General features: G+C 50.2%; 3 protein-coding genes across 4 annotated transcripts; all 3 read left to right on the plus strand.

Moving 5' to 3' along the window:
* Nucleotides 1-1,153: 1,153 nt before the first annotated feature.
* RPL12 (ribosomal protein L12) lies at nt 1,154-3,391 on the plus strand (the record flags this gene model as incomplete). Of its 2 annotated transcripts, XM_079544753.1 has the most annotated exons (7): nt 1,154-1,190; nt 1,276-1,349; nt 1,466-1,564; nt 2,038-2,119; nt 2,566-2,652; nt 3,169-3,281; nt 3,372-3,391. In XM_079544753.1, the coding sequence occupies 7 exons, from the start codon at nt 1,154-1,156 to the stop codon at nt 3,375-3,377; spliced, it is 498 nt and encodes a 165-aa protein (XP_079400879.1). The 2 variants fall into 2 exon arrangements, with proteins under 2 accessions (XP_079400879.1, XP_079400878.1); XM_079544752.1 differs by lacking the exon at nt 3,372-3,391 and having other exon boundaries at nt 3,169-3,299.
* A 4,499-nt stretch (nt 3,392-7,890) lies between these two features.
* ZMYND19 (zinc finger MYND-type containing 19) lies at nt 7,891-14,422 on the plus strand (the record flags this gene model as incomplete). Its single annotated transcript, XM_079544584.1, has 6 exons — nt 7,891-7,941; nt 8,096-8,155; nt 8,983-9,089; nt 12,121-12,261; nt 13,003-13,183; nt 14,279-14,422. The coding sequence occupies 6 exons, from the start codon at nt 7,891-7,893 to the stop codon at nt 14,420-14,422; spliced, it is 684 nt and encodes a 227-aa protein (XP_079400710.1).
* Nucleotides 14,423-17,767: 3,345 nt separating this feature from the next.
* On the plus strand, nt 17,768-25,285 carry DPH7 (diphthamide biosynthesis 7; the record flags this gene model as incomplete). The annotated part of the gene is made up of 9 exons (XM_079544899.1): nt 17,768-17,905; nt 18,077-18,213; nt 19,026-19,113; nt 19,837-19,931; nt 21,253-21,419; nt 21,892-21,964; nt 22,706-22,771; nt 22,969-23,141; nt 24,663-25,285. 9 exons carry the CDS (start codon nt 17,768-17,770, stop codon nt 25,283-25,285), a joined length of 1,560 nt encoding a protein of 519 aa, XP_079401025.1.
* Between the last annotated feature and the right edge of the window lie 2,299 nt (nt 25,286-27,584).

Genomic DNA, 27,584 nt, shown 5'->3' on the forward strand with positions numbered 1-27,584 from the left:
AAAGTTAGGCTTTAAATACGTTTAGAAAACCAACCTATTTTCCAAACACCAAATTACTGCCCACAGAGGCAAAATAACCTCCCTGCTGAGAAATTTCAATAAGTTCAGGCTTAAATACCCAAATCAGGAGTTGGGCAAATCCTTGTGGGTCTCTTCCAACTTGGGAGATTCCATGACCCTGAGAAATGCTCACCGTGGCCCACTCTGCTCTCCCTCTGTGTAACACTCACTGCTCACCACGGAGTCATCACTCACTAGCCAAGGCAAGCCAGGAGGAGAGGCCAGAGTGAAAATGCAGACGGTTAAGCAAGAAGGGAAATTCATGATCAGGAATTAGTTAAGAAATTCAGTAACACATAACAAGGAGCCTCGAACACAGGTCAAACATCACAGACAGGAGTAAAAGGGGACTTAAAAGATAAGAAACAAGAGAAGGATGCTTGCAGCAAAGCAATGATAACACTGATGACCTTAAGCACCGCATTACCCTTTCTTAGCTATCTCTGTTACGGCCACGTACCTTCCATCAGTCGTGTGGACAGCAGACAGTTCAGTTTTCACCCCAAAACTGCAAAAGCTGAAGGACAGGCGGCTGAATAGAGAAAGAAACGTGTCAGGGCTGCGAGGAGAAACGATCAGGAGCCATCTGCAGTGGGCCGGGCACCTGCAAACCTGCGTCCTGGAGGACCCCGCATCCCGGCAGACCCCGCAGACCCTGCGGTGCTCAGCTGACTGAGAAGCACCCACCGCAACGCGCCCAGCTGCCGCTCAACGAGACCCCCCGCCCCTCCTGTCAGCCACCACAGCGGCCCGCAGCCTCAGCACCGCCGCCGGCCCCAACGCGACAGAAGCGGCAGCAAATCTCCTTCCGCGTCCGCGCCGCCCAACCCCCTCCTCAACCCGGCCGCGCTCACCGCAGCCCGCTGCCATGACGCCCTGTCCCGGGGCCTCCGCATCACAGACACGAAAGGCCAGAGCGCCCCCCTCCCACACCATAGAGTTCCCTGTGAGCGAGGGACAAAGGGGCGGATCCCATGCTCTCGCGAGATCTCGGTGCCTATATATATTTCCCGCGCAGCGCCTACCGCCTTTCCGCCACCGGCTAGGCCGCGGTTTTTAGGATCCGCCGTCATCCTCGCCGCCCGCCGCCGCCATGCCGCCCAAGTTCGATCCGACCGAGGTGAAAGTCGGTACGTGTTGGGCTGGGGGGACGGCGGGGCGCTGGGGGAGCGGGGATGGCGGTGTGGAGCTGACTGAGCGTTGCTGTGTCCGTAGTGTACCTGCGCTGCACCGGTGGGGAGGTCGGCGCCACTTCCGCCCTGGCCCCCAAGATCGGACCGCTCGGGTTGGTACGTGGGGCTGCGGGGTCGGGCGGGGGGTGCGGGGTCGGTCCCGGTGCGGTGCGTGGCTCTTTGCCTTCATTCATGGGAGGTTTTTCTGATTGTAATACGTGGGTTGTTCTCAGTCTCCCAAAAAGGTCGGTGATGACATCGCCAAGGCTACGGGGGACTGGAAGGGGCTGAGGATCACGGTGAAACTCACCATCCAGAACAGGCAAGCGCAGGTACTGAACGCCACGAGGGATCGCGCTGTGGTGCAAGCGCTGGGCGCAGCAGGCGCTGCTTGCCGCAACCACAGCAGCCAATCCCGGCAGGGTCGACTCAGCCCTTCATCCTTCCGAGGTGGATAAAATGAGTGCCACACTTGGTGTGGGGTCTTCTGGGAAGACCTGGGTAGGAAGTGCCCGATTCTTCTGAGTGCAGTGTGTGTGAAGTGTGGGGCTGGAAAACAAGGGGGCATGGGGGTCTGAACCTGCCTTGAATTCAGTGGCTAGTATATTCCAGTGGTGAGCTGAGAGCAGCCCCAGCCCAGGAAGCAGTGCTCTTCTGGCTGTGGGGAGTCCTGTGCCGAAAGGCTGGGAACAAAGTCCTGTGCTTCAGGAGGAGGCATGTAATGGGGAACAGAAAACTAAGTCCAGGCTTTGTGTTATCTGCATGTTTGGGTGGTGTGGAAAAGAATGAATCTGTTCTTATTTAGATAGAAGTGGTTCCTTCTGCCTCTGCTCTGATTATCAAAGCTCTGAAGGAGCCCCCCCGTGACAGGAAGAAGCAGAAAAACAGTAAGTTTTGTTCCACCTTTGGTTCTCAATGTCATTTAGTACTGAAAAAGAACACGTACCTCATGGCTGCTTAGCATAAACTGGCAGGGGGCTTCTGGGGCAGCAGGATTTCCTGAACTGTAGCACGCAGACAGTGCATACATCTTCAAAGTGAGCAGAACAGCCACCCGCCACTGTACCTGTCTTGTAATGAAGTGACTTGTATAGTCCAGAGGTGAGCTGAGAGAAAATGCCAACCTAGGAAACAGAGTTATTCTTTTTCTTGTGGGTAGCTCTGTGCCGAAGGCTGGGAACAGCAGCACTGATCACAGCCCCAGTGTAGCTGTAACCTCACTGCTCTCTGTGTGATCTGAGTGCCAGGAATGGTGTTTTTCTGTTGGAGCATGGGGAGCTGGAAGTGCACTGTGCTTCAGTGAGCTTAGTGGTGCTGTTGTTTTGCTTCACAGTAAAGCACAGTGGCAGTGTCAGCTTTGATGAGATAGTGAACATCGCTCGGCAGATGAGGCACAGATCTCTGGCTCGAGAGCTGTCTGGTGAGTACTGACCTTAAGGGGTGGGACTGAGTCTTGCTGTGTGATCTGAGTGGCCCAGGCTCTTGGCTGATCCTTGGGACAATCTGATAACTGGTGTGGTGAAGTTCCTACAGCTTGTATGTGCTGACACTGAACAGGTGGCTGTAGCAACACACGAACAACCTGGTGCTGCCAGGAGCCAGCATCTCACTGCCTGGCAGTGCCAGCTGCAAGGTCTGAGTGCATGGTAGGGCTTAACTCAGGGATCCTGACCTGCCTGTAGTACCTACTGTCATAATATGGGGCTGAGTAGCACCCTAGGCACTGAGCGTGTAGCAGACACAGTGCTTTCTGGAGCTTTCTGTGAGCAGTACCCTCTATCTGGCTTAGGCTGTGTGCTACCCGTTCTAAACCAGGTGGCTGCAGCCTGCAGACCACCAGGTAGCTGGCATGGGAGGGCTGAGGCATTTAGGAATTGGGCTATATAATGGTTCTTCAGGTTTTTTTCTGTGCTAAAGCTGTGTTTTCCAACTGCAGGGACAATTAAGGAGATTCTTGGAACTGCTCAGTCTGTGGGCTGCAGCATTGATGGCAGGCACCCACATGATATCATTGATGACATCAACAGTGGTGCAATTGAGTGCCCAGCTGTAAGTATCCATCTCTAACTGAAACTGCTGTAATTAAACTATTTACTGAAGGGCTCTCTACTAATGAGCTGTATTTTCTTTTCTCAACAGAGCTAAGTGTGGAAAAGGAGTTGCCATATGAAGGTTCTTACATCTTCTGTAACACCTTAAATACTTAATAAAACACCAGGCTGTCTGTAAGCAGTGTCACTGATTCATTTTTTTGTCCTTGTCCAGTTCTGTGTAAGTGGGCTCTGCCTGCCCTGTGCAGAAGTACCAAGGTGATGGTTCCTATCCAGATGTTAAAGATGAAGGATTTTCATGATGATTGCTTGCAGTGATGCAGAGCTTAGAGAAATGTGCATGTCCCATGTGCAGAGGGCAAACACCTCTGACTTCTGTGGAGAGCTTTCTGTGAGCTCTTGTCAATTCCAGATGTGCACACGGCTCTGACTGCCCTTCACTGGGGTAAGTGCTTCTGTAGGAGGTCAGCTTCCCCAGGTCAGTACAGCTGGGGCTGCTGTGGTGTCCCAGCAGCTGCCAGGGCTTGGAAATAACTGGGCTGCCTGCCTCTGGGAGGAGCTGCGTGTGCTCTGATGGCACTGATAGAAATAAAATGCTGGATAGGGCTGTATGTCCAGGTCTGTCCTCAAGTCTGCAGCATTTGTACCTGATGGGATGGAGCTTGGCCCTGTTTACCCAGCTGTGGGAACATCTGGCTTAGATGGCAGTGTGGGTTTCTCTGGTATAGGTTCTTTGCTCAGGCTTTTCTCATGCCTTCAGTCTGAGGAGATGGGTTTTCTGGTGACTAGAAAAAATACAGACGACTCAGATTGAGGTGAACTCCTGTGCATCTTTCATTACTGAAGGGGAGCAAGTCCTGATTTAGGGGTGGAATTCTGTAGTCCGGCTCAGAGCGTTGCAAAGGGTCCGGTTTCGTGTCTCTTTGGCCTCCTGACTCCTTGGATGGTGATGCTGGGGGAGCTGGGTAAGCAAGCTTGATAGCCCATGTCTACATCATATGTTCCAGGTCCTGGTGTCTCTGAAATTTAAAAAAATAAATAAATAAAAAAAAGCAGTTTGTGTTGGTAGTGTTTGTTGGTAGTGTTGGTACTTCCATTTGGGTGCTGTAAAAATCACATGCCACCTTAGCAGGCTGCTCCAAACCATCTGATGAAGTGTTAAGAACCTCTTCCAAACTTGGCTACAACAGCATAACCAACCTCTAACGAAGAGGTGCTTTGTGTTTTAGGCTTGATGCATGTTATACGAGACAGGGTTTGATGCTTGGTGCTCACACCTGAAAGCAATGTGGAGCTGTTAACTGAGGTACTGCTACAGCAAACAGGACTGTATATGGCGGTATGTATTGTCACTGTGGGAAATGGTGGCAAACTGGTGCATCTGGCAATGAATGTAGAGGATACCTCAGCTGGGCTGCTCAAAATCACCAAATGGGGCTCTGACTGTTTACCAGGATCTGAGTCCTTTGGGAAAAAGCCAGAGCGGCAGGAGGGAGCTGGCTGTGCTGGGGCATCAGCTGCAGCTGCATCGTGCTCCTGGTGCTGAGTGACTTGGGGTCTCTGCATAATGGAGGAAAAGTCAGGCCCCCAAATAAATCCCAGCCCAAGCTCAGTGTGAGAAAATGTGGCAGCTACTGTGCTGTGTGTGCTGAGCTGTGGCTGCTGGTTGCTGGAGTAGTGCATGCAGCATCAATTCCCGCTATGCAAAGCATCACACCTAAGTAGCTGTTGTTTGAGGCTACTTAGATGCAGAACAATGCGGAGAAATGAAATCTTTGTAACTGCTCCAGCTTAAGCCAGAAGTGTGGCTTTTGGCTACAGTGCCTGAGTGCACAGCAGTCATGCACTAGGAATGCATCCCATACTGCCTGTGAAGCATAAAATGTACATAATGTTAGCATGGGGACTATAGGAAATCACCTGTTTGCACATGATTTGACATCAGGCTGCTGCTGTGATAAGGCCTTGTGCCTGTTCTGCTTCTGTGTTGCTGTGCCCAGTGGGGAAATGGGTAAAGCTTCCCAAGGGTGGACCTTGGGCAGGCTGAGGGAGCTGGGCTTGTTCAGCCTGGAGAAGAGAAGCTGCGGGGTGACCTCAGTGCAGCCTTTCAGTATCTAAAGGGAGCCTACAAACAGGAGGGGAATCAACTCTTTGAAAGGGGAGATAACAGTAGGACAAGGGGAAATGGTTTGAAGTTGAAGGAGGGAAGATTGAGGTTGGATGTCAGGGGGAAGTTCTTTAGAGAGAGAGTGGTGAGGTGCTGGAACAGCTGCCCAGAGAGGCTGTGATGCCCCGTCCATCCCTGGAGGTGTTCAAGGCCAGGTTGGATGGGGCCCTGGGCTGCTCTGAAATGTGGAGGTTGGTGGCCCTGCGTGTGGCAGGGGGTTGGAGCTTCGTGATCCTTGAGGTCCCTTCCAACCCTGGCCATTCTGTGACCTTTTCCACCTGAGATGCTCAAATAGCAGCAGTGCTGTAATTTTATGCTGGGCTCAGGGGCAGAAGTGGAATGCACAGCAGCAATGAGGGCGCTGCCAGGATCTCTGGATGAAGGCTGGGCTGTGTGGGAGGGCAGGAGGGATTTGGGCTGACCGATGTGTCTGCGGTTTCTGAGAATATCCAGGCTGGTCCGCTGCTGCCTGATGAAATGTGGGTACATCGCTCCGGTGAGCTGAGGGCTGCAGATAGTGCATGTGGGCTGCAGTGAAATGGAGAAAGGCAGAACACAAAATTAGCTTCTGTCACTTCAAATAGCAGCAGCAGACATCAGCTTATATCACACATTCCAACTCTGACTATCAGTCTGCAAGACCTCGTGCAGCCTCGTCAGCAGCTGTAGGAGCTCCCCTGCTTTCTGCTTCCCTTTGCTCCCTCTTCAGCTGTTTGTAGGGACTTTCTCTGAGACAATGAGAGAATCAGGGAATAAAGCTGAATAAACCAATACTTGGCACTTGCTATTTTTAATTCTCTAGCTTGGAGGTTCCAAGCAAGGATGCATGGCCTTGGTGCTTTCTCAAGTGAGGTTTGCTTTTGATCCAGCACATTCCTCACCTCTCCAAGAACACAGCAACAAAATCCTGGTTTGGTGTAAGGAGAAACGTCTCCAAGCGGCCCCAGACTGCAGTGGGGACTTAAAATGCTGGTGAGACCTCCTGGGCCCTGGGGAAGCTCCATTGGCCAGGCTGGCTGTGTGCTCAGTGGTCAGCTGGTTCCTTTCCAGCTGAGCTTTGCAGCTATCCCACCACCAAGGTGCACTACTGCTGGCGTTGCTGACAGTGAAGGCAGTCTGGCGGAGGTGAGCAGCACATCTTTCAGAAGCAATTTTAGTTTAAAGAGCTTTAAAGTGATCGCTAACCTCGGCATTAGCAGAGCCCCCGCTGCTGTGAGCTTGGAAGCACCCTGCGTTGCGCAGCTTCCCTGCATGTGTGCACTGTGGGCTCTCCCCACTTGACAGTGCATGAAATAATGGGGGAAGAAAAAAAATGTATTTTGCGTAAGGGCAACTATCCTGGGGTCAAGATATGACCTTTCCCATGCTGCCTTAGGACAGCTCCAGCAGGAGCCCCGCAGCTCTGGGAAGCTGCCGATCTGGTCCCCCTCTGCCAGAAATTTTTTCCCACCCAGGCATCCTAGAAGGGAACTGACGCAGCCAGTATCGACCTACAGCAGCTCCGTGTTTGAACTCCGTCCTCCTGATCGCTGGCTCTGCGCTCGGCCACCACGGTTTCTTTCCACTGCAGCGTGCCGCATCTGCACGAGGAAGGACGGAAGTGGCACAGAGGGGAGCCGAGCGCCTCCCAGGACGCGGCTGTGCCGTGCCGCGCTCCCGGAGGCGACCGCGCGGGCACCGCCGTCCGCCATTTACCCATGTTTCCGATTTGGACAACGCCTTCGCGGCCGAACACGCGGAGTTTGACGGCAGCAGCACCGGCCCTTCGGCGCCGGGTCTCCGTCGGAGCACGGCGGTACGGAACGACGCCGAAGCGCGCGGAGCGGCGCCGGGACAGCGCGTCAGGAGCGCCTGCGCGGCGCGGAAGCGGAGGGGCGGCGGAGGGCGCTCCGGGAACGCAGCAGCCCCGAGCTGCGCGAGTCCGTCTGTCCGTCCGCTCCAGTTCCTATAGAACCCCTGGACATCCCTCCCCGGTCTGGGACCGGGCCGCTGCCAGGCCTTCGAGGCTGGCGCTGCGCCCCCACCGCGGCCACGTTACGGCTTATTGATGGCTACGCGTGTAACGCGGCGCCCCGCCCCCTCCCCGCCCGCCAGTGCAGGCGGCACAAAGCTTCCCGCGAACGTGACGTCACCGCCCGCCCCTCCCTCCCCCCGCCCCCTCCCGCGCCCGAACCCGCGCCCGCGCGCGCCCCCTTCCACCTTCCTCCCGCCCTCCTTCCCCACGTGACTCCGCGCCGCGCCGCCCAGCCATTGGCCGCGCCGGCGGCGTAGTAAGAGCGACGCGGCGAGGGCGCGGGCCGCCATTGGCCGGCGGGCGGCGGGTGGGAGGTGGTGCGGCGCCCCGCCCCCCTCCCCGGGTGTGCGCGAGGCGGCGGCGCGTGGCAGCGGCTCCCGCTCGCGGGCTCCGAGGCGCTGAGCGCGGGCCCGGCGCGGCCCGGCCATGACGGACTTCAAGCTGGGCATCGTGCGGCTCGGCCGCGTGGCCGGCAAGGTGCGGGCTCCGGGGGAGCGGACGGACCGACGGACGGAGGGAGGGGGGGCGCGGCCGGGAGCCGCGGGCCGGGCTCGGCCGCACGGAGCGGGCGGCGGGCGGAGCGCGGGACGGCGGGCGCGGGGCGGCGGCTGAGCGCGGTGCTGTGTTGCAGACCAAATACACGCTGATCGACGAGCAGGACATCCCGCTGGTGGAGAGCTTCTCCTTCGAGGTGAGCGCCGCGCGGCCCCCCGGGACCGAACCCCTCGGGAGCCCGCTTCTCTCCCCTCCTGGGCCCGCGGCCCCGCGCCCCGTCCCCGCACCCCGCCCCGCCCGGAGCGCTCCGGAGCTCCGTCCTCCTTCACGCGGCCGTCCCCGCGCCGCGCTGCCGGCCTGCCGCCCCTGCGCGCTGCCGGCCGGGAACGGCGCTCCCCCTGTCGGAGCGGGGAAAGTTGAGAGGTGTTCCCTCCGCACGTGGGTGCGGAAACGTCCCCTGAGCGGAGTCGCACCCCGAGGTTTGCTGTTACCGCCCGCGCCCCTGGGGCTGGGAAGGCCGAGGGATGCCCGGGCTGTGCTGCGCGCGGAGCTCCCGGCGCCGCGTTGTTCCCTCTGCGCGGCCCTGCTGACAATAGAGGGCCCACGTGCGGCGCCGCGTCCTACGAGGAGAGGTGGCGGCTGTGGGAGTGGGGCCGGGGCGGTGCAGGGGCCTTCGGTACTTCCACTGTGGGGTGGGGTGAGAGGAGATCTGGGTCAGATGGGGAGGAAACCCTTCCCTCAGCCCAGCGCCGCTGCCCAGAGCTGCGGGTGCCCGTCCCCGAGTGCCCAAGGCCGTGGATGGGCCCTAAGCAAACTGACCCGTGGGGGTTTGGGGTCCCTCCTAACCTAAGATGCAGCAGTAGAGGCTCAGTCACGCTGGAGATTTGAACCATGATTCCATGGCAATTCAGCGTCCTGCGGACATGTGAGAAGTGCTGCCTGCCTTTACCACTGCTGTCCCATTGCAGCTCACGCTCTGCTGCTCAGCACCCGTTGTTCTTACAATCTTCCCCTTCTCTCCAGGCTCGCATGGAGGTGGATGCTGATGGAAATGGTGCTAAAATATTTGCTTATGCTTTTGACAAAAACCGTGGAAGGGGATCTGGCCGCCTGCTGCACGAGCTGCTCTGGTGGGTATCCCATGGAGCCCGGGGCTGCTGCTGCTGCCCACAGCATTTGGGGCCTCTCAGAGAGTCCCAGCCTCAGCCAGAGCCCAGCACAGCAGTACTGCTGTGTCCTGGCCTGGGTCTGTTTTGCACTGTGCCTCGAAATAGCTGAGGCTCCAATAACTTTATTTGCACGGAAAGTAGTGACAGGTGAGTATTGTGTTGCTTAAATCTGAGAAATACGACTGAAACTTCACTTGGGGCTTCTGTCCTGTGATGAGCAGGTAAGTGAGAAGTGGCAGAGTGTGGATAGAACATCTGATAGCCTGAAACTTCAGGGATTTTGCTTGGCTTTCTGGAGCGCTGCCTGAAGGGTGTGCTGCTGTTTCCTATACTGTTGTGTCTGCTCCCCACAGGCAGGGAGCATTGCCTGAAATTCTTTGTAGCTGCCATTAGGACTCAGAGCCCAGTGTGCATGGTTGCCAGCAACCTGTTGTTAGAGGCACTTTGCAAATGTGTTTTTCATGGATTTGTAGGAAAGATGGGATATGTTGAAGAGAATCGTTATTTATTTTTAAAAGTCTTTAAGAAATTAAACGTGCTTTCTGTTCAGTCCAATAAACTGTAATGAGAAGTCACAGTGCCTAAGATCTCACTGTACTTTCTTCATTGCTTGAAGTTACTTGTTCTCCCCCAGCTCAGAGCCTGGATGAGAGGAGGGAGTCAGGAAAAGCTCCAGGCACTATTACTATTATTTTCAATCTGCTCATTAAATATGGATTTTAACCTGCTTCTGTTATTGTTTAATCTCACAGTACACAACTTTGGAAGTGAGTCACAAGTTGGCTGCGCCGCACGGTGTGAGTCGGGCTGTCAGCCCCTGCTCACTGTGCACCTCACAGCAGGACCTGCAGTGCTTGCGTTGCTCCAGCGTGCGCAGGGCTTTGCACACAGCTCAGCCATTGCCTCTCTCATTAGCTGGACTTCTTAGGAAACAAATCTAACATTCAGTTGGGTAACTCACATCGTGTGAGTTCACCGTATGCTGGTGTCAAACCCCCGAGGTTCTGCGTGATGGGGATTTTTGGAGGCTGTGAGCTGCCCTGAATGCAGATCTGCATGTCTGGAGATGCAGTCAAGTTCTTTGGGAAGCACTCAGCGTTTCTACTGTTCTGTAAAGTTGGTTTGATCCCTCTGAAGGTGTGATTTGCTGTGGTCTTAAATTACATGCTACCACGAGGCTGCTTTGTTTGCCTTGCTGCCTGAGTCTCCTTGTATCTCTGGGAAGCCTCTTGGCTGCAGGTGCTGTGTAGTGCTGGCCCCGCTGTCAGCACACCGTTCTGCTCTCCTTGTGCTGCAGCTGTTCTGAAAAGAAACCTGCAGTGTGTTGAGCTGAAGGTCCTTCCCCCGTGAGCTGTGGCAGCAGGGAGCACTGCGGGGGCCCTGTAAGGGAGATGAGTGGCAGCACCCATCACAGCTGTGTTTCCTGCATGAAAGAAAAGCAGAGAGCTTGGGTTAGTGCATGTGGAGGAGTGCAGGAGTTCTACCCATCCTTCTGTGCGTCCCCTTCTTCCCCAGAATCTTACTGAAGGAATAAACCTGATGCTGTGCTTCTGGTTTAGCATACAGTGTTGGATGCTTCAGCAGTAAGGCTGATAGATGTTTGTTCGTTTGAGTTAAGCAGGAATCATTGTTCATGCAGTGAGGGCCTTAAAGCTTGTGGCTGCCGAAGCTGCAGTGGTGATGGGAACCTTTTCCCACTCTCCCCCCAAAACCCTCCTGCCAATGTGTGCAGCAACCTGCAGTGCCACATGGGAGCTGCAGCCTGAATCATAACACACTTCTGCAGTGCTCCTTCAGGAGGAGCTTCCTGCAGCCTTTGGCTCAAGTGGCTCCGGGATGCCCTGCACCAGGATGTGCCCCTGGGTATTGTGGGATGCAGAAGGTACAGCTGCAGTGGAGCTTATTGGAGTCATGGGTGCAGATAGAGGCTTTGTAGAGGGGGGGTAGGACGTGGCTTATTGATGTCCCTTACAAACTCTTGGAATCCTCTTGTCCCCTGACTTCAGCCTTTCTTTAAACTCCCATTATCTGTTTCAGAAGTTTCTTGGTCGATCTCCCTCCTTCCCTCCTCCCCTGTTTGCTCTTACTTTGCACCTCTTTTTCTTCCTCCCAGATCCCACATCCATATCAATCTCATCTCCCTTGTTGGCACTTTGTCCTGGTCTCGGTCTAATGAGCCTTAATTCCTTCCCTCTTGGTATCTGATCAATGGCTGCCTTCATCTGTATGCATGTATGTATCCATGTAGCTCCATGGTTCTCACTTACAGCCTTCAGGGTTCCCCATTTCACTTGTCAGACCCTCCTGCAGCGTTCAACAACTCCCAAAGCAGCTTTCCCTCCATCAGGGCCTTTCAGCAGGCTGTTTTCCATAGCTTGTTTTTGGTTTCTTTTCTTCTCTAAATCAAGGCTGGCATGAGTTAATATGCAGCTGTCCTGCTTTGGGTTCAAGCAGTGTTCAGTAATTTCTCTTAGTCAATTGTGCAGGCATTGCAGGCTGTCTCTTATTCACAATTAGTCAAAAACATTCGCCTCTTTGGTGGTGAAACCCCTGTCCTGTTGCTTAAGAGACGTCCTCAGTAAATGAGAAACTGACTCACGCCAGTGCCAAAATTGAACATAAGTGTGTCTGATAGAAACTCTTACTAAAATAATAAAACAATATTAGCTCCTTTCAAGCTATAATATTAATAATTACATGGGTGCTGTTGCTGAAACTGGAATGATGGTTTCTGGAAGTTTCTCTGCAATATTCTTGCAATTAAAATATACTAGGATTGTCTTCTGAGTCAACTAATTTATAATGGAAATGAGCTTCTGAAACAGATCTCTGTCTTCTGGGAGCTGATATAGCTGAAATACTCACTGCAGCCTGAGTTGTATCATCGCCGTTTCAACGGCAGCAGGCTGGGAGGCCTTCTGGGTTCAGTGCAGAGTTGGGGCTGTGGAGCGTCGCTTGTTGCTGAGCTCTGAGCTGGTTTTGTTTCCTGCAGGGAGAGGCACCGTGGAGGGATCGCCCCGGGATTCCAGGTGGTACATCTGAATTCAGTGACCGTGGACAACCGCCTCGACAATCTGCGCCTCGTCCCGTGGGGGTGGAAACCCAAAGCTGAAGATCTCTCCAGTAAACAAAGGTGTGCTGATATTTGGCAGGGAGATGCCATTGAATAATACTTGTCAACATCTTCAGTTGTTTCACCTCTTCTGTTCAGTGGTGTCCATCTTGGCTGAGCCTGTTTGTTTGACTTTGGGCTGTTTATGCATCTCTGATTTCAGATTGCCCATCTGAGAAAGACCAGAGTTAGTGCTGACGGTGCTATGGAGGGTCAATCTCTCCCCGTGGCAGTACGTAGAGGTTCTGCTCTGCCAGATGTCACCACAGTAAAGCAGTAAACCTGCTTTCCCTTCTGCTTGAACGGTGGCATTTTGGGGGCAGAGTTCAGCCTGCAGTTCTTGCAGGCTTGCAGCTCTCATCCTCAGGCACTGAAGTTCTGACACGGTCTGCAAAAGCCGGGGGCTGCACAATGCGTACATCTGGAATGATGTATTTAGGTTAAAAACGAGTTCCTGGGAACAGCTTCTGTGGGTGTTCACTGCAGGTAGTGGGAACTTCCTACACGCCACGTTGTGCTGATGTTACTCAAAGTGCATCAGATCCTTACATCAGGTTGGACTTGTTTCACCTGTGATGGGGGAGGGCAGGAAGGTTTATTTTTTGTGAGGGACCCATAGGCTTCATTCTTTTGCATTTACACCAGAGTAACCCTAAAAGGATGCTGTATGTGAGAAATGTATGTAGTCTGAGGTGTAGCAGGTTCAATGCAATGGTAACCTTACCTGCCTTTTTTAACGAATGTGCACTTGCTTTTTTAAAGGGAACAAAGTCTGTATTGGCTGGCAATCCAACAGCTCCCTACAGACCCTATAGAAGAGCAGTTTCCTGTACTGAATGTAACACGATACTACAACGCTAACGGGGATGTTGTGGAGGAGGAAGAGAACTCATGCACATACTATGAATGTCACTACCCCCCATGCACAATGATTGAAAAGCAGGTGTGTTGGAAAGAGCTGGAAGGAAACAGATGATGACTTGGGCTGCTTCTGTAGGGGAGGGGAAAGGTTGTTCCTAAAACTAGCAAGTTTTGCAGGCTGCATTCAGTTGCTAAAGGCAGAAATTCTCTTTGAATTGGGTGTTCTTCATCATGGATTTTTTCTGATGTGATTCACGCTCTTTAGACTTCTTTGGAAGTGTTTATCAGGGCTTCATAGAGGAAGGATGTAGATTTTAATTGACATTTTGAGAGAACATTGTGTTGAATTGGGACGAGAAGTGACCTAACTGTATGCTGGGAGGAGTGTAATGGCTGCAGTGTGCATAAAAAGACAGGTGGAAGCATTCCAGCTCTCCAGTGACCCAGAATTTGAAGGAGCTATGTGAGGCTTCTTTATCAGATATGGAGAAAGCATTTTGAGGCTTTGAAAGTAGCGGAGTAAAAAAGATTACGTGCTTGTCCTTTCATGTGAAGAGAGTGGACTTGCATGGTGCTTATTCAGTGCTGAACCAACAGGAAAGCTAGCTGTGGCTCTTTGCTGTAGGCAGATGAAGCAGCATAGTCCAGATGAAGGCAGGTATAGAATGGGGCATCTGAGGGCTGCATCTCCATCAGACCGATGTCTTTATCTAAGAATAAGGGCTTTTCTTTTGTGATAATAAATGCTGAACAGGCTAAAATCATCTAGTGCTCCGTTTTGGTCTTTTTGAGGAGCAAGTAAAGAAGTTTAAAAACCATCTTAATTTGAAAAAGGGTGAGCTTTACCTTCTGCTTGGGACTGCACCTGAGAGCTTCCTGGATAACTGTCCAGCAGCGACAGCGTGTGCAGCCCTGCTGGCTGTGTCTGTATCAGAGATGTTTGCACAACAGCAGCAGTATGAGAACACGTGTAAAGCTGTCAGAATTCAGTCTACTGAGCCCTGCAGGAACAATTGCAAAATCAAACAAATGCTGTTGCTCCCAGTCGTTGTGGTATTCTGCCACTGGTGCTGGGATATGCCGAGAGGCAGGAGCGAGAGGCGGGTTGTGAACCTCACTGGGAATGGCAGAGGTCTCGTGCTGGACAGGCTTGCTAACGCCGCCTTCTTTCTCCTAGCTACGTGAATTCAACATCTGCGGCCGCTGCCAGGTGGCCAGGTACTGCGGGTCGCAGTGCCAGCAGAAGGACTGGCCTGCGCACAAGAAGCACTGTCGGGAGAAGAAAAGGACCTTCCAGCAGGAGCTCGGACCCGAGCGATGACCGGGCGGCACAGGCCTCTCAGCAGCAGGATTCCTTCTCAAAGGCATTGGACTCTTGCTTTTGCACAGTAATGACAGACTGCTTATTGAAGCCAGAGGCACTGAAGAAGAAAAACCCTGTGATGCTTGAGCAGAACAGCTGACTGGACGAAGCCGGCTCTGACTGGTGCTGTGGAAAGGGATTGGGTCTACCCTTCCAGTATTATATTCTCAAGCAAAAAGACTACTGTGGAGGCTCCAGGCAGGAAGCTTCTCATTATTTATATGTTAATACGTTTGTAAACTCATGTACAGTTTTTGTTAGAAATTCTTGATAGGACTCATTACCTGTAATGTGCAGATGAGAACACATTGTTGGCCTCAAAGTTTAAAAAAAAAAAAAAAAAAAAGTCATGTAGCAAAAGCTTTTCCTCCCATGTGGCTAGAAGTGTCTGTGGCTGTGCCAAGGCCAGGAGGCTCTGACATCAGCACTTGCTCTGGAGAACTCTGCATGGAAGTTATATTTAAAAAGAAAAAAAAAAGGCAAACACAGTAAAGGTTGGAATGAATCATTGTGTGCTCTCTAGTTTTCTGCTGTTCCTGCCGGGTGCTTTCAGAGCACAGTCACACAAGGGTGTTGGACGTGCTTACCCAGTAGGAGCTGGGACAGAGTGTGGGACCACATGGGATTACTGTGAGCAGGCAGGCTGTGGTGCTGCTTCCTTCAGAGCACTGCTGGAGTCCGTGTGTTAAGCAAGCAGTGCTTTTAGAAAGCCAAGCTGGCTTTCTTGTCGCATAACCCCTGTACAGAAGTAGCTGTAGGGAAGCTCAGGTAGGCAGCTGCCTGGGGGTGCGGTTGCCATCGTGGCTTCCCTGGGAGCACAGCAAATACTGTGATGTGCAGATATGTCTAACTGACCTAATATTTGGTGATTGAGTTATTTATTTAAAGAAAAAGTGTCAAACCAAGAATCAGGTTTTTTTATTTAGTAATAAGGATTTGACGTGCAGAGTGAGTGCCTGCTTTTTTTCATGTATAACTTGAAAGTTTTTTTCTTTCTCACTTTTGCCTTAAAGGTGTATCGCTGAATTTCCTGAAGAACTACATGATTTAGTACCAGGTGTTAGTCTTGCTTCGCAGCTAAAAAATGTGAGTTGCTAAATTCTGAAAGCAGAGCCTTTCTCTGAATGCTTTTTGAAATAGATTTTTTTTTTTTTTTTAAACATGAAAACTGTCAAATTCATTTTGGAATCGGAATTCACTTTGCCACTTCTTGTTGGAATGTTGGTCTTGCTTGTACTCAATCTGTCAGACAACAGCCTGCTGTGGACGCCAATATTACATTATGTTTCTAATATCTGCTCGGTTAGTTCTTAATTATTACTGCTTGGGTGGGTTTTTGTTCTTCAGGCATCAGGGTGAATAACAACTTGTGAAGCTTCCTGATGGAAGCTCTCTTGGTGGGCACATCTTGAAGGCGCAACTCATGGTTATACCTCAGCTTTTCTATTCAGGCTGCCTGAAATGCTCTTAGGCACAGAGGTTTAGCAGGACCTGTTCAAACTTCCCTTATTATTTTTTTTTAAGGAAACAGTTAATTGCTTTAAATGAATTGTAAGTTTTTTAATATAAAATGGAATGTAAGGAATACATATATATTTTTTACCCAAGGCAATAATCTGAGAAGGGCAGAAATATTGTCTCCTTGCCCTTCTAAAGGGCTGGTGTTGCTCCTGCCGGTTCTCAATTGTACAACCACTAATTGTGATTAGCAAAGTACAGTGTTAGAGCGTTTGAACTCTTCTGCAGCACTGAGCAGAGAAAGTGGTCGTAGCTCATCTGTAGGAGAAACAGACAAACTGCAAATGAGGTGCTGATGAGGAGGCAAAGGGCAGATATCTCCTGAGCAGCAGATAAAGGACAGGTGAAATGCTAAAGGGAACAAAAATAGGATGGATGGGTGCCTGGGGTGGTGAATGGGATGGGAAAGGTGACCACTGGGTTAGGAGATCTGTTACAAGTCTCTTCATCAATTAATGATGAAGTAAGACAGCTACTGATCTTAGTGTGCAGCTGTTGACTCCAAACCCTTCGTGCCTGAGGAGAGAAGTGGCTATGAGGACCCCAGTGTCTTTGAGTGATGATGCCTGCCAGGTTGCTGGAGGATCTGATGGTTGCAGTGTTTGGGAGCAGAAGGCAGTGGCCCAGGCCCATGCAGTCCTCCTACCTTGCCCTTGTCATGGGCTGTGTTGCTGTCATATGGCTGTTCCCTGCTGGATGCACACGGCGGGGGGAGGGGAGGATAATAGAAAGGAAAATGGAATTTGAGGAATGCTCAAATCATAAAACTCAGACAAGTGATTTTAAAACCCATGAGGAGCAGAGAGACTGCCAGAGTCAGCAGACACAATGTGCAGTGAAGGGAAGATCTGATGGGGAGATAAGGCCCCAGCAGGCAGAACCGAGTGAATCCTCTACATCTGTTCACTGCGAGGGCTGGGGAGTTCACAGAGCAATGCTTCCATATACAGAGCTGTCTAAAGTGCTTTCAGGAGTGATTAAAGTTCAGAACCGAGCGGCAGCAATGGAGTGCCAGGCCCAAACAGTCCCACCTACTGCTCTGAGGGAGCTGGCAAGGGAATGAGCAGGGCCAGCAGCTGGGATGTACAACTTCTCTGTGGTACCAGCATGAAAACTGCTTTTGAAACGAGTTCTGGGGCAGATGTGGCAGAACACAGCCAGGTACAGGCAGCGCTTCCCATTAGCAAACGTGGGGATGTGACAACGCAGCATCGAGGGCTGAATGCTGGAGAGGAATCAGCGTGTTTTGTGTAGGGAAGTGCCAGTGACTGTACCAGGGTTGGCAATGGCATCAACAGGCTGAGGGGACGTGGCTTGGGATTGCACCACGGCACCAACGGCCACCTTGGCTCACAGTAAAGGCAAATAGCTGCCGTGGGACAGCAGGAGGGTCACGGAGCTGGGAAAGGGAGAACTAAAGGGAGGTATGAAAATGGCTAAAACATTAATAATTATGAAGAAATAGCGAATGGAGAACGCAGCAACAGCCAGTGAGGTTATTCAGGGTGACGATAATAACGATAAAGGCTGCGTGAAGAACTGCGGGAGGGGCGGGAGGCGCAGGGCGGGAACGTCGCGCTCAGCGCGGAGGGAGCCGAGGGCCGCGCGCGCGCCCGGCTGAGGAAGACGGGAGCGCCGCGGCTCCGCGCCGTGCACGGCCCGGCCTGCCGCCGCCCCGCCCCGCTGACAGGAAGCGGCCGGAGCCTCCGCCTCTCCCCGCTCCGCCCCGGCGCGGAGCTGCGGGCAGCCCGGGGCCGCCCCGCGCGGTTATGAGCGCGGTCTGAAATGGCGGCCCCGTGCCGGACGCGGACGCTGCAGGTGGTGGACACGGAGTTCAGCGCCGACGCGGTGGAGTGGTGCCCGGTGGAGGGCTGGCACAGCATCCTGGCCTGCGGCACGTACCACCTCCGCCCGCCCGCCGCGGTGAGGCCGCCTCGCGCCGCCCTGGGCTCTTCCCTCCCCTCGGGTCCCCGCGGGTTCCTCCGGCGGAGCGGCGGTGACCCGTCGTGAGGAACGGCCCCCCGCGATGCCCGCGGGCGGGGGGTGGCCGGAGCGCCGCCAAACGAGGGCTTTTCTTCTTGATCTCTGCTGCAGACTGACTGCAGAGGGAGCCACCAGGCCTGCGACAGGACGGGACGCCTCTACCTGTACCACTACAACGAGGAGCAGCCCTGCATCCCGCTGACTGAGATCCAAAGGATCGATACCGCTGCCGTCCTGGACATCAAATGGTAACGCTGGGCTGGGGGGACTGGAGAACTCGCCGGGTTCTGCTGCTCCTCGGTGCCTTCTGCCATTGGCAGGGCTGACTGCTTACAGCTAAATTGTCCCCGACTTCTCAGAGGGAAGCATCCACCAGTGAGCAAATTGTGCTCGTTTCTGCATTGCGTTCTCCTGCGTGCTTATGAGCAGCTGGGCAGTGACTGCAGACCTCGTTTGTTTATCATACAATCGTTTTTGTTGGAAGGGACCTTAAAGGCCATCAGGTCCCACTCCCTGCATTGCACATGGACACCCACAGCTCCAGCAGTGCTCAGAGCCCCAGCAGCCTGACCTTGGTTGTCTGCAGGGATGGGACACCACCAGCTCTCTATGCAACCTGTGCAGTGCCTCACTGCCCTTATTGTAAAAACCTTTTCCCTTATGTCCAGTCAAAATCTCCCCTCTTTTAGTTGGAAAACATTTCCCCTTGTGTCCCTGCTATAGAGTCTGTCCCCTCCCTTCTCACAGCCCTTTAGATACTGACATGCAGCTCTCAGCTCTGCCTTCACTTCTCTGGGCCGCACAGCCCCAGCTCTCAGCCTGTCTTCACAGGAAAGTGTTCCATCTCTTTATATCATAATGTGTCATAGATTCCCTTAATGTATAATATTTTACCTTTGGTGCAGGTTTATGGGAACAAGAAGACTCTTGGATTTTCTTCATGAGATTTTTTTAATCAAGTGCCCTTTCCTTCTGCACCCTACAATAAAAGCTATTGCTTTTCTCCTTAAACTCAAAACAGTTATACATTCAAGACTTTTTTAACTGCTGGATCTTTCAGGTGCCACATTCCAGTTGCAGAACATCCCATGGTTGGCATTGCAAACTCGATGGGTGCTGTGGAGTTCTGTCACCTGACTGGCAGTGAGGTGGGTGGCTGTAACGCCTGCCGATGTTGAAGTTATTCTCACCACATTCTAGCTTTATTTGCAATGCTCAGAGACTCTACAGGGAAGGAGTATGGTTTCCATGGCTTTCTCAGTGTACTTAGCTGTATTATTTTTTTTTTAACATTTGTTTTGTCTTCTGTTAATGGTCCTCATAAATTCCACAAACTTGCTTATGGCACTGGAAAGACTGGCTGGGCCCTGTATACCTGCAGGGTGTGGGAGGTGAAAGATGTGGGGGAGCAGCAGCAAGCTTTGTGAACTTAGAGAATAAGTATGCAGTTATTGGTAAGAACAGCAGAAGGTGCAAAGTTGGTAAAAGTAGGAAAGAGTTTTGGAGAGGGGTTTCTTTCAGTTGGTGAGAAGAGTCTGATGGAGAGAGCTGTTCCTTCAGTGCAAAAAAGGGAAAACCCAACTGGACAATGAGGGAATTCAGCAGTCAGGTCTTCAGTTCTACACTTCATTGCTCTCTGAGGGAAAGAAAATTTTAAGGGGGGTTTGGTGGAAGATGGGAAGCAGAGTGGTGGGGATGCTGTCTGTGCATAAAGTTTGTCTTCTGCTAGTACTGAACAACTGTAAGTTGCTGTGGGATTTCTCATCTCTTCTTGACATGGGTCTCTAATATGTCTGTCTCTGAAAACCACCACAGATGTAAGCAGTCTACCTTGTACCTTCTCCTTACCCCATTTCTTTTCTTTCCAGTAGAAGAACAGCTGCATGTTGGAGCCATGCTTCAGGGTCGATCTCGGTGCGCAGCGCCTGGCCTTGTCCTTAGACTGGTCCACAGGACGTGAGCAGTGGTGAGGATGGGAGATAAAGACTGTTGCTGAGGTCGCTGTGTGTGTGACAGTTTCAGGCTGAGGCTTTTGATGAACGAAGCTGGTGGCTTTGTTTGCGAGGTAGCTGAAGATTTCCTTGATCCCAGCTGTCTCCCTGGGCCTTCTCTGAAAGTTACTGTTTTCAGAGAGAGGTAACAAAGGAACAAGTGCTGTGGTCACTGTAGCAAGAGCAGAGCCTGATCCAACAGCAAACCTGAGGCTGTGCCATAGGGAATGATGGCAGGTGAACCAGGAACGTTTCTCTTTGCTTAAGACTGCAGTTTTTTCATCTGTTCACAAAACAGCTGAAATTCTAATGTGAAGGTCTGTTTAAGAACTGATAGTAAGAAAATTTCAGACAGTTTCATGAGAATCAGTAGAGAATTGGTTTGGAAGCGGCTCATACATTCGATTTCAGGAATAGCATAATTGAATTCCAGAACATGAATTAGCTGTCCCCAGGAAGAGGTCAGGTGTAGGTTTTCTATAAGTGTAAAACAGAGTGATACCTTCAGTGTGAGACTGGAAAGTGGAAGGGCTCAGGGGCAGTACTGCACTTTGTGTTGCAGGGCAGGTAATCAGTTGCTTTTCCTAATTTAAAGCTTTTTCTGTGCATGTGTTTTCTGTTGTTTAATGAATAAGCAGAACTTCTAGTTCTTCTTTCTTCTCTACGTTTCTTCTTGTTTCTGCCCTTCAAGGTAAAAATGATGATTGCCATGATGAAAGGTTGCTTTGAAGCACACCACTGTTTTCTATTCAGAGACAGATAACCCCTCCTAGAAGCTGAATGTCTGCCTTTGCATCTCGTAGAACTGTCATTGCAGGCCTGGGGGGTGAGCTTGTGTGGAAATCTGGGAGATTTGGTATGGTTTAGTAACTGGCATATGATGCAGAACTGGAAAGAAGCCCTGAGACACCAAAATCAGTACCTACAGTTGCAGCTGAGCTGTTGGAAGGTAGCTAGTTCATGACGGGGGATTGATAGCAGGCCCATGAGAAATCAAGTTAAGCATTGAGGGGAAAGAAAGACCTGGTTTTGTTTCAGTCAAATAAATGTGAGCAGAGGGCTTCCTCTGTGAGATGAGGGTGTAGGCATCACTAGTATGGATGGGTTTAAGATGGGAAGCTGAAAATAATTGTATAAATGCATGCATTCCTCCACTGCACTGTCAGTTTCTCTTGATGCTCACTTGAATCAAATATATATGATGCCATCTCTAGCTCGACAGCTAATTTGTACTTGGTGATTACTTAGAACACGAGTTTCAGAAATTTCTGATGTTTTCTCTGTGTTCCAATGTAGTGGATGTCCTTTGAGAGTGATCAGCAGTGATTCAGAGGGGAAGCTGAATCTGTTCTCCATAGATGAATCTGCACCTTCTGTGCACGTCCTGAACCAGTGGGAGGCTCACAAGTTTGAGGCCTGGATTGCTGCTTTTAATTACTGGAACATTGATATTGTGTATTCAGGTCTGTAAGTGCTGGGGATTTATTTGGGGGTGCTGGGGGTGGCTCACTTTGTTTAGGAGAGTTTGTTCCTTGAGATTTTACTTTGCAGAGCTGGGTGTGCTGCTGCCCATCACACGTCTTGTAAGAGCTGGGGCTCTCTGCTAGGGGAAAGTGATGGGGGTTAACTAGGAGAAACCATATCTTTTAAACTGTGCTTGGGCTGGCTCTTGGCAAAAAGTTGGTGATCCCTTGGGGCGTGCAAGGGTTACGGATAGAAGCAAAAAGGTCAGAACTCTTGAAGCTAAATTTTTTCAATGAGCAAATTGTTATTGCACGTGTCTTGTGTGGCGAGGAGTAACGTGAGCCTCCAGAGAGGTTTGCTATGTCTGTTCAATGCTCTGATATCCCAGGTGAAAAGCAGTAGCTCTGCTTCAGTGTCTCGCAGTGATCTTTGGAGGGCTGTTCAGGATAGCTGTGTTCTGTCTTTGTGCAGGAGGAGATGACAGCCTGCTGAAAGGCTGGGACACCAGATGCAATCCAGAGGCTCCAGTGTTCACCAGCAGGAGGTAAGCAAGCAGTGCCAGCAGCTGGAGCCCACAGCTGTTGTATCCCTTCCCAGGCTGCTGTGTTCAGAGATGAGCAATGAGTGGAGTTTTGTTTCTGCCTCGTTTGGGAAATTGAGAGAGAAAATATATCTCTTTCCATCAGGCTTTTCATCAGGATGGCTCCAGGTTGAAACTTTCTTCTCCATGACCTTCAAAACAAGCAACTGCTCGCTTTTTTGAGGAGATTTTTCCATGTGTTAAATGTGGGTGTATTATTGTGGAAGTTTTTTTTAGAAAATGTTTAATTCTCCACTCATTTCAAGTAATGTTTTTTCCTATTTTTTCTGATGGTATAAGGTATCTGTGGAATATGATTAAAGCAACATGTACAGCTTTCCAGTGAAACTTCATACGTAGCCTTAAAATGCTCGTGATCGCTGTTGCTATAGAAATATTAATGTTGAGAATAAAATCTTCTGGGAATTGAGTTGTTTTGCTAAAATTCTGATGGGCTCTGGACAGTTTATGGTCCAAGTATTACTAGAAATTGTTCGTGCAAAGGTGATGTGTGATTAGAAGTTTATTTTCTAGAAAGGCAGTTGGATTGCGTGGCTGCAACAGAGCGTGGGCTGACATTTGAGTTCACCCTCCTCTGCTTTCCTGAAACATCTTGATGCAGAAAGCCCAAAGCCTTGAAATTCAAGGAAGAACCCCATTTCAAATAGTGTGTCATATTTTCTGTCCTATGTTGCACTTTTGCAGACATTCGATGGGTGTTTGCAGCATTCAGTGCAGTCCCCACAGGGAGAACCTTCTGGCTACTGGCAGGTAAATCCCTTCTAGCTGCCCTTCCCTACTGTGCTCATCCTCTCTGTTATCTTAAATGTGCTGCTGCTTCTCAAGGCGTGGTCTCTAGGAATGCACTGTGGGAAGGTTATGTGGCATTTCCTCATTTTCTTCTGAACTTGCTGCACTTGAATCATGTTTGCTGCTTGTCAGCATATCGATTTGTGATACATCTCCAGCTATGATGAGCACGTGCTGCTGTGGGACACCAGGAACATGAAGCAGCCGCTGGCAGACACCCATGTTGAAGGTGGAGTCTGGAGGTTGAAATGGCACCCAACCTGTGACTTTGTGCTGTTAGCAGCCTGCATGCAGAGTGGATTCAAGATCCTTGACTGCCGTGGAAGCATGGGTGAGTGTTCAGTGGAACAGAGATGCTCTCACACTGCTCTGCTGTTCATGTTTCCTATCTCCAAGTTAAAGGGGAGCTCCTGCTCTGAGCTTGCTAGAAAGATTCAGATGTTGTTTATAGCCTTAGACATTTATTTCAACTTTAATTAACTCTTCCAGCTTTCCCAGACCGATCCTCAGCATTGGCATGGTAGCTTGTGCCAAGGCACTGCCGTTAATTGTACATAAATCTCTTGTAACTTCTCTTAATGGGGAGAAGCCTGTTTATCTTGATATAAAAGCATTACCTTTGATCTGGTTTGTGTTCATCTTGATGGTTCAGAGAAGTTAGGTGAATATCAAGTGATGTTTTGCTGTCAGCAGGAGTTACTAACCTGCTGGAGTGGCTGAGGTTGGAAGGGACCTCTGGAGAGCACCTCGTCCCACCCCCTGTTTGAGCAAGGACACGTTGCACAGTGCCACATCTAGGCAGGTTTTGAGTATCTCCAGAGAAGGGGCTCGCACAGCCTCCCTGGCAGCCTGTTCCTGTGTTCTGCTCTGTCACTCATGCAGTAAAGAGATTTTTCCACACATTCAGAGGGAACTTCATGCATTTCGGTTTGTGCCCATTGCCTGTCCTGTCATTGGGACCACCACTGAAAAGTCTGTCCCCATGCATTGAGTCTCCTCCTTAAGATATTTGTGCACATTCATAAGATCCCCTCTCGGTCTTCTCCAGGCTATCAGGAACAGCTCTCAGCTCTTACTTCTAAGAGATGCTGCAGTCCCTCCTTCATCCCTGTAGCTCTCTGCAGGGCTCTCCAGTACTGCTATGTCTCTCTTGTATTGGGGAGCCCAGAACCAAATGCAGTGTGTGAATGGGTTACTGCCTCAGAAAGGAAATGCTGTGCAGTCTGGTTTATCTAGAATAGCGTGAGCAAACCTTCCATGTGAATCAGAAGATATTTACATGTTCATAAAGCTGTTTGCATTTACGTTACAAATATAGCATGCATAAAATGGTTGTGTTGCTGAGTTTCTCCAGACCTTGGGCAGGTCCACAGCTTGTGAAATGAGGATCTCATTTCTTCTGTGTAGGGAAGGGAGGAACTTGATAGCATTTAATAGCAGAGTGAGATGCTGAAAGTCCATGGGAAAGACACATCTGCAATTTATTAATAACCAGAACCTGGTCTGGCAGTCTTAGCAGTTGTATTTCTGACTCATTTGAGATCACTGTGTGATCTGTCTTCAGCCTATTTATACATTTTGAATAATGAAGCTCTTAAACCTCATGCTCATAAATCCCTTTGCTGTCTGCTCGCTGAACTGGGGAAAATCAAAGCTGGGAGGTGGCTGAAGAAATGTCAGAAGGGCCAGGGTACTTTGTTCCTCCTCAGTGCTTAACTGTTGTAAAGAAGGCATTAACCAGTACAGTGGATAGGCAGCTCTTGTTGTATGGCTTGGTCAGTACTGAAATGGTCTGTAAGCAACAAACTGTCACAGCTTGCTTTCTGCTCATGTCATTGTTTGCTTTTTAAAGCGGAAAACACGGAGGAATGTGTCATCCTGTCATCCTATGTCTTGCACAATTCTCTGGCCTACGGGGCTGACTGGTCAAGGTTGTGTCCGAGGGATTCCTTGGCTGCACTACAGGACTCTGGTGCTGCCTGCCAGCCTTCGGAGCGGCCTGTGCCACGGTCAGAGGAAGGAGAGGAGAGGCTGAATTTGCAGGTCCGAAACTTGAAGATAATTTATGAGTCTCCTACCGCTACTTTTGATGTGATATTGGATGAGGACAGTGAAGGCCCTGCCTTGCAGCTCAAAGCAGAGGAGGGTCCTAAGTTGTCTGGGGATCCTGAGCTGGGTAGGAAACCTGATTTAAAGGAGGGGGCAGGGTTGGGTGGGGGCGCCGACCAAGGGGGCAGTCCTGAGTCAGCCAGCACCTCTGACTTGGGAGTTAAGAGATCCAATGGAATTGGCCTCCATGGAAGTTGTGATTCAGTCAGGTCTTCAGACGGCCCCAAAGCAACGAGCATCGTAGCAACTTGTTCTTTCTATGATAATATCCTGCATGTCTGGAAGTGGGAAATGAACCTGGCTATCGCCTCAGAGAGGGCCAGTACTAAATCCCCTCCTGAAAGGACAGCTGAAAGTTGGCACTGACAGGTCCCGAGGTAAAGGGGTAGGAAAGCTTCTGTACTGACATTAGCATCTAAGCTAACACCCTCTTTTTTCTTTTTTTTTACAATTCATATTGTTGAGTTTGTGAATCTTTAAAAGCCAATAATGATGGAATAATTTCCTGATGGTTTTAATTTCAGCACTGAGGAAAGCCTTTGCTTTGAGAAATGTAGTCGAGCACAAACACATTTAGTTTTCCCTTAGTGTACTAATTCAGAGTAGGACAGCCTTCCTTTCAGAGGCTTCTTGTTTGTGCAGTATATTTGAATCCCTCAGAGCTGGTTTGCATTTGTCTGACTGATCTGTTAAGCCTATTTTCCTCCTTCCAAAACAAACCAGACTTGTCTGTGCTACTACATGTAGGCAAACACAGAGTGTGATGAGAGGTTTTCATGGATTTCTCAGAAAAAAGCCCATGAGTAGAGGCTTAGGTGTGTATGTAGCTTGTGTGATCTGTAAGCTGGAATGTACTTTGAGAAGACAATCAAAGACAGTCCAGATGCTGGCAGTGCAGTGCTTACTGTGATCTTTAATAAGAGAATTTCTTTCCAAGAAAGAAATCCAGACTGACTGAAAGGACAGAGAGTGGTTCAGCAATAGGAGGCTTCATTCTGAGCAGGGCATTTCTTGTAAGGGTTGTGGTGAGCCTGCACTCAGACTCATCACCTGGATGCAATCTCATTTTGTTGCTCTCCACGCTAAGCACAAATTGGTTTAGTAGAAACTGTGTAGTGAGCCCTGCTTATATCTTAGTGCCACACAAAACCCATCCTGCCCCTTCCCACACTCTGGGTATCCAGCTCATCTTTTCTGTTCTCCACAGTGAGACTTACATGTAGATCTGAAGTCCAGATCTTACAGGTTTTTTTGTTTGTTTTTTTTAAGGTGAACAGCTTTAAGAACAAAACCTCCAAAAATATAGGCAATGTTTCCTAACATCCTTTAAGTTCAGAATAAATAAATTACAGAAACCAAAATTTGAACAACGTTGCCCTAACTACCTCCAGGAATGGCTGCTTCATTAGCTTTCTGTTTTTCACTGTGAAATATCAGCAAAACACCGTTTCTGGAACACTTTCTCTCTGTTCTTAATTACCTTTCTAGAAAGAAAACAAAACAAAACAGCTTAAACTAGGTAAGGAACTTCTAGCTTGCATGGTTTGTTTTTGAGAGTCCTGAAGAATTAGTTGCCTGGAGGCAAAGAAACACCAGCAACAAGCATCTATAACAGTGCTGCCTCTGAAGCGAGGTACAGCAGATACGAATCTCACTGCTTTGAAATTCCTTTTTCAAAGTTGAATGTGTATTTAAAAAAAAAAAACAACAAAAAAAAACACCTTCTTGAGCGCTGTTACATTCATACCGGTAATGTGAACAAGAGCTTTTGTTGAAAAAAAAATCACCATATTTTTGGATGTTTCTAAATAAAAATCAATACAAGTGATTGATCTTCCCCGGTTATTTGATTTTATTAGAGGTCCTTTGCATATTGGTTGGAGTTTACCATCACTAAACAAAAGCCTGCGTTGTTACAACCCGTACTGATCCAAGGCAGAGTGATGTGTTATGAGCAGCAGGGACACGCGTGCTTTGCTGCTCTGCTGTTTTCTCCCTTCTCTAGAGGTTTTTGCTATGTGCCTTATTGTAGAAAGAGGTCCTGCAAAACACCACTGCTTCCACCATGAAAATCAGCTGCTTACTCTTCCTGCCTCCCATCACTGCCAGTTAGTTCACCTGAAGAGCTTCAGCCTTGTCATGGACCAGCCCAGTTTATGTGTTTGGCCTCCCAAAGGCTGGGCAGACAAGTCCTGGGGTTTACTTGGCTACCAGAGGCAAACATCTCCAACAGCTTTTTTTGACTGTAGCTATTTCTACTTTGAACGGTTGCACACAACTGTAAGTGTTGCTTGTATGTATTTCATTTGCTGAATAGTAAGACGCCACTTTTCCAGGAAGATGAAAATTGTGATTTCTTTTCCCAAGATGTATTTCAAATGTAAGCAGCTACCTCGACATTTAAAGCAGCTGCACTGCTAAGGAACAGGCACCGACTGCAACTATTTACTGCATCCTGCCTGAATTCAAAACACTAGTTTTAAACTTTGGTGAATACCACAGCTGTGATGTTTGATCTGAGCTACAGATCCGTGCTCAGTTTACGGTAAGGCTTCACTGGAGGCCTTTCCCATGAAACACTTTATAGTGGCTAGGAGTGAATTGAAGTATTCTGCTTCTGGCTGAACTTGCCACTCACAGCAGGGCGCTGGCAGCGCCGATGAGA

This window comes from Tetrao urogallus (assembly GCF_951394365.1).
Source record: "Tetrao urogallus genome assembly, chromosome: 19".
NCBI classification, from domain to species: Eukaryota; Metazoa; Chordata; class Aves; order Galliformes; family Phasianidae; genus Tetrao; species Tetrao urogallus.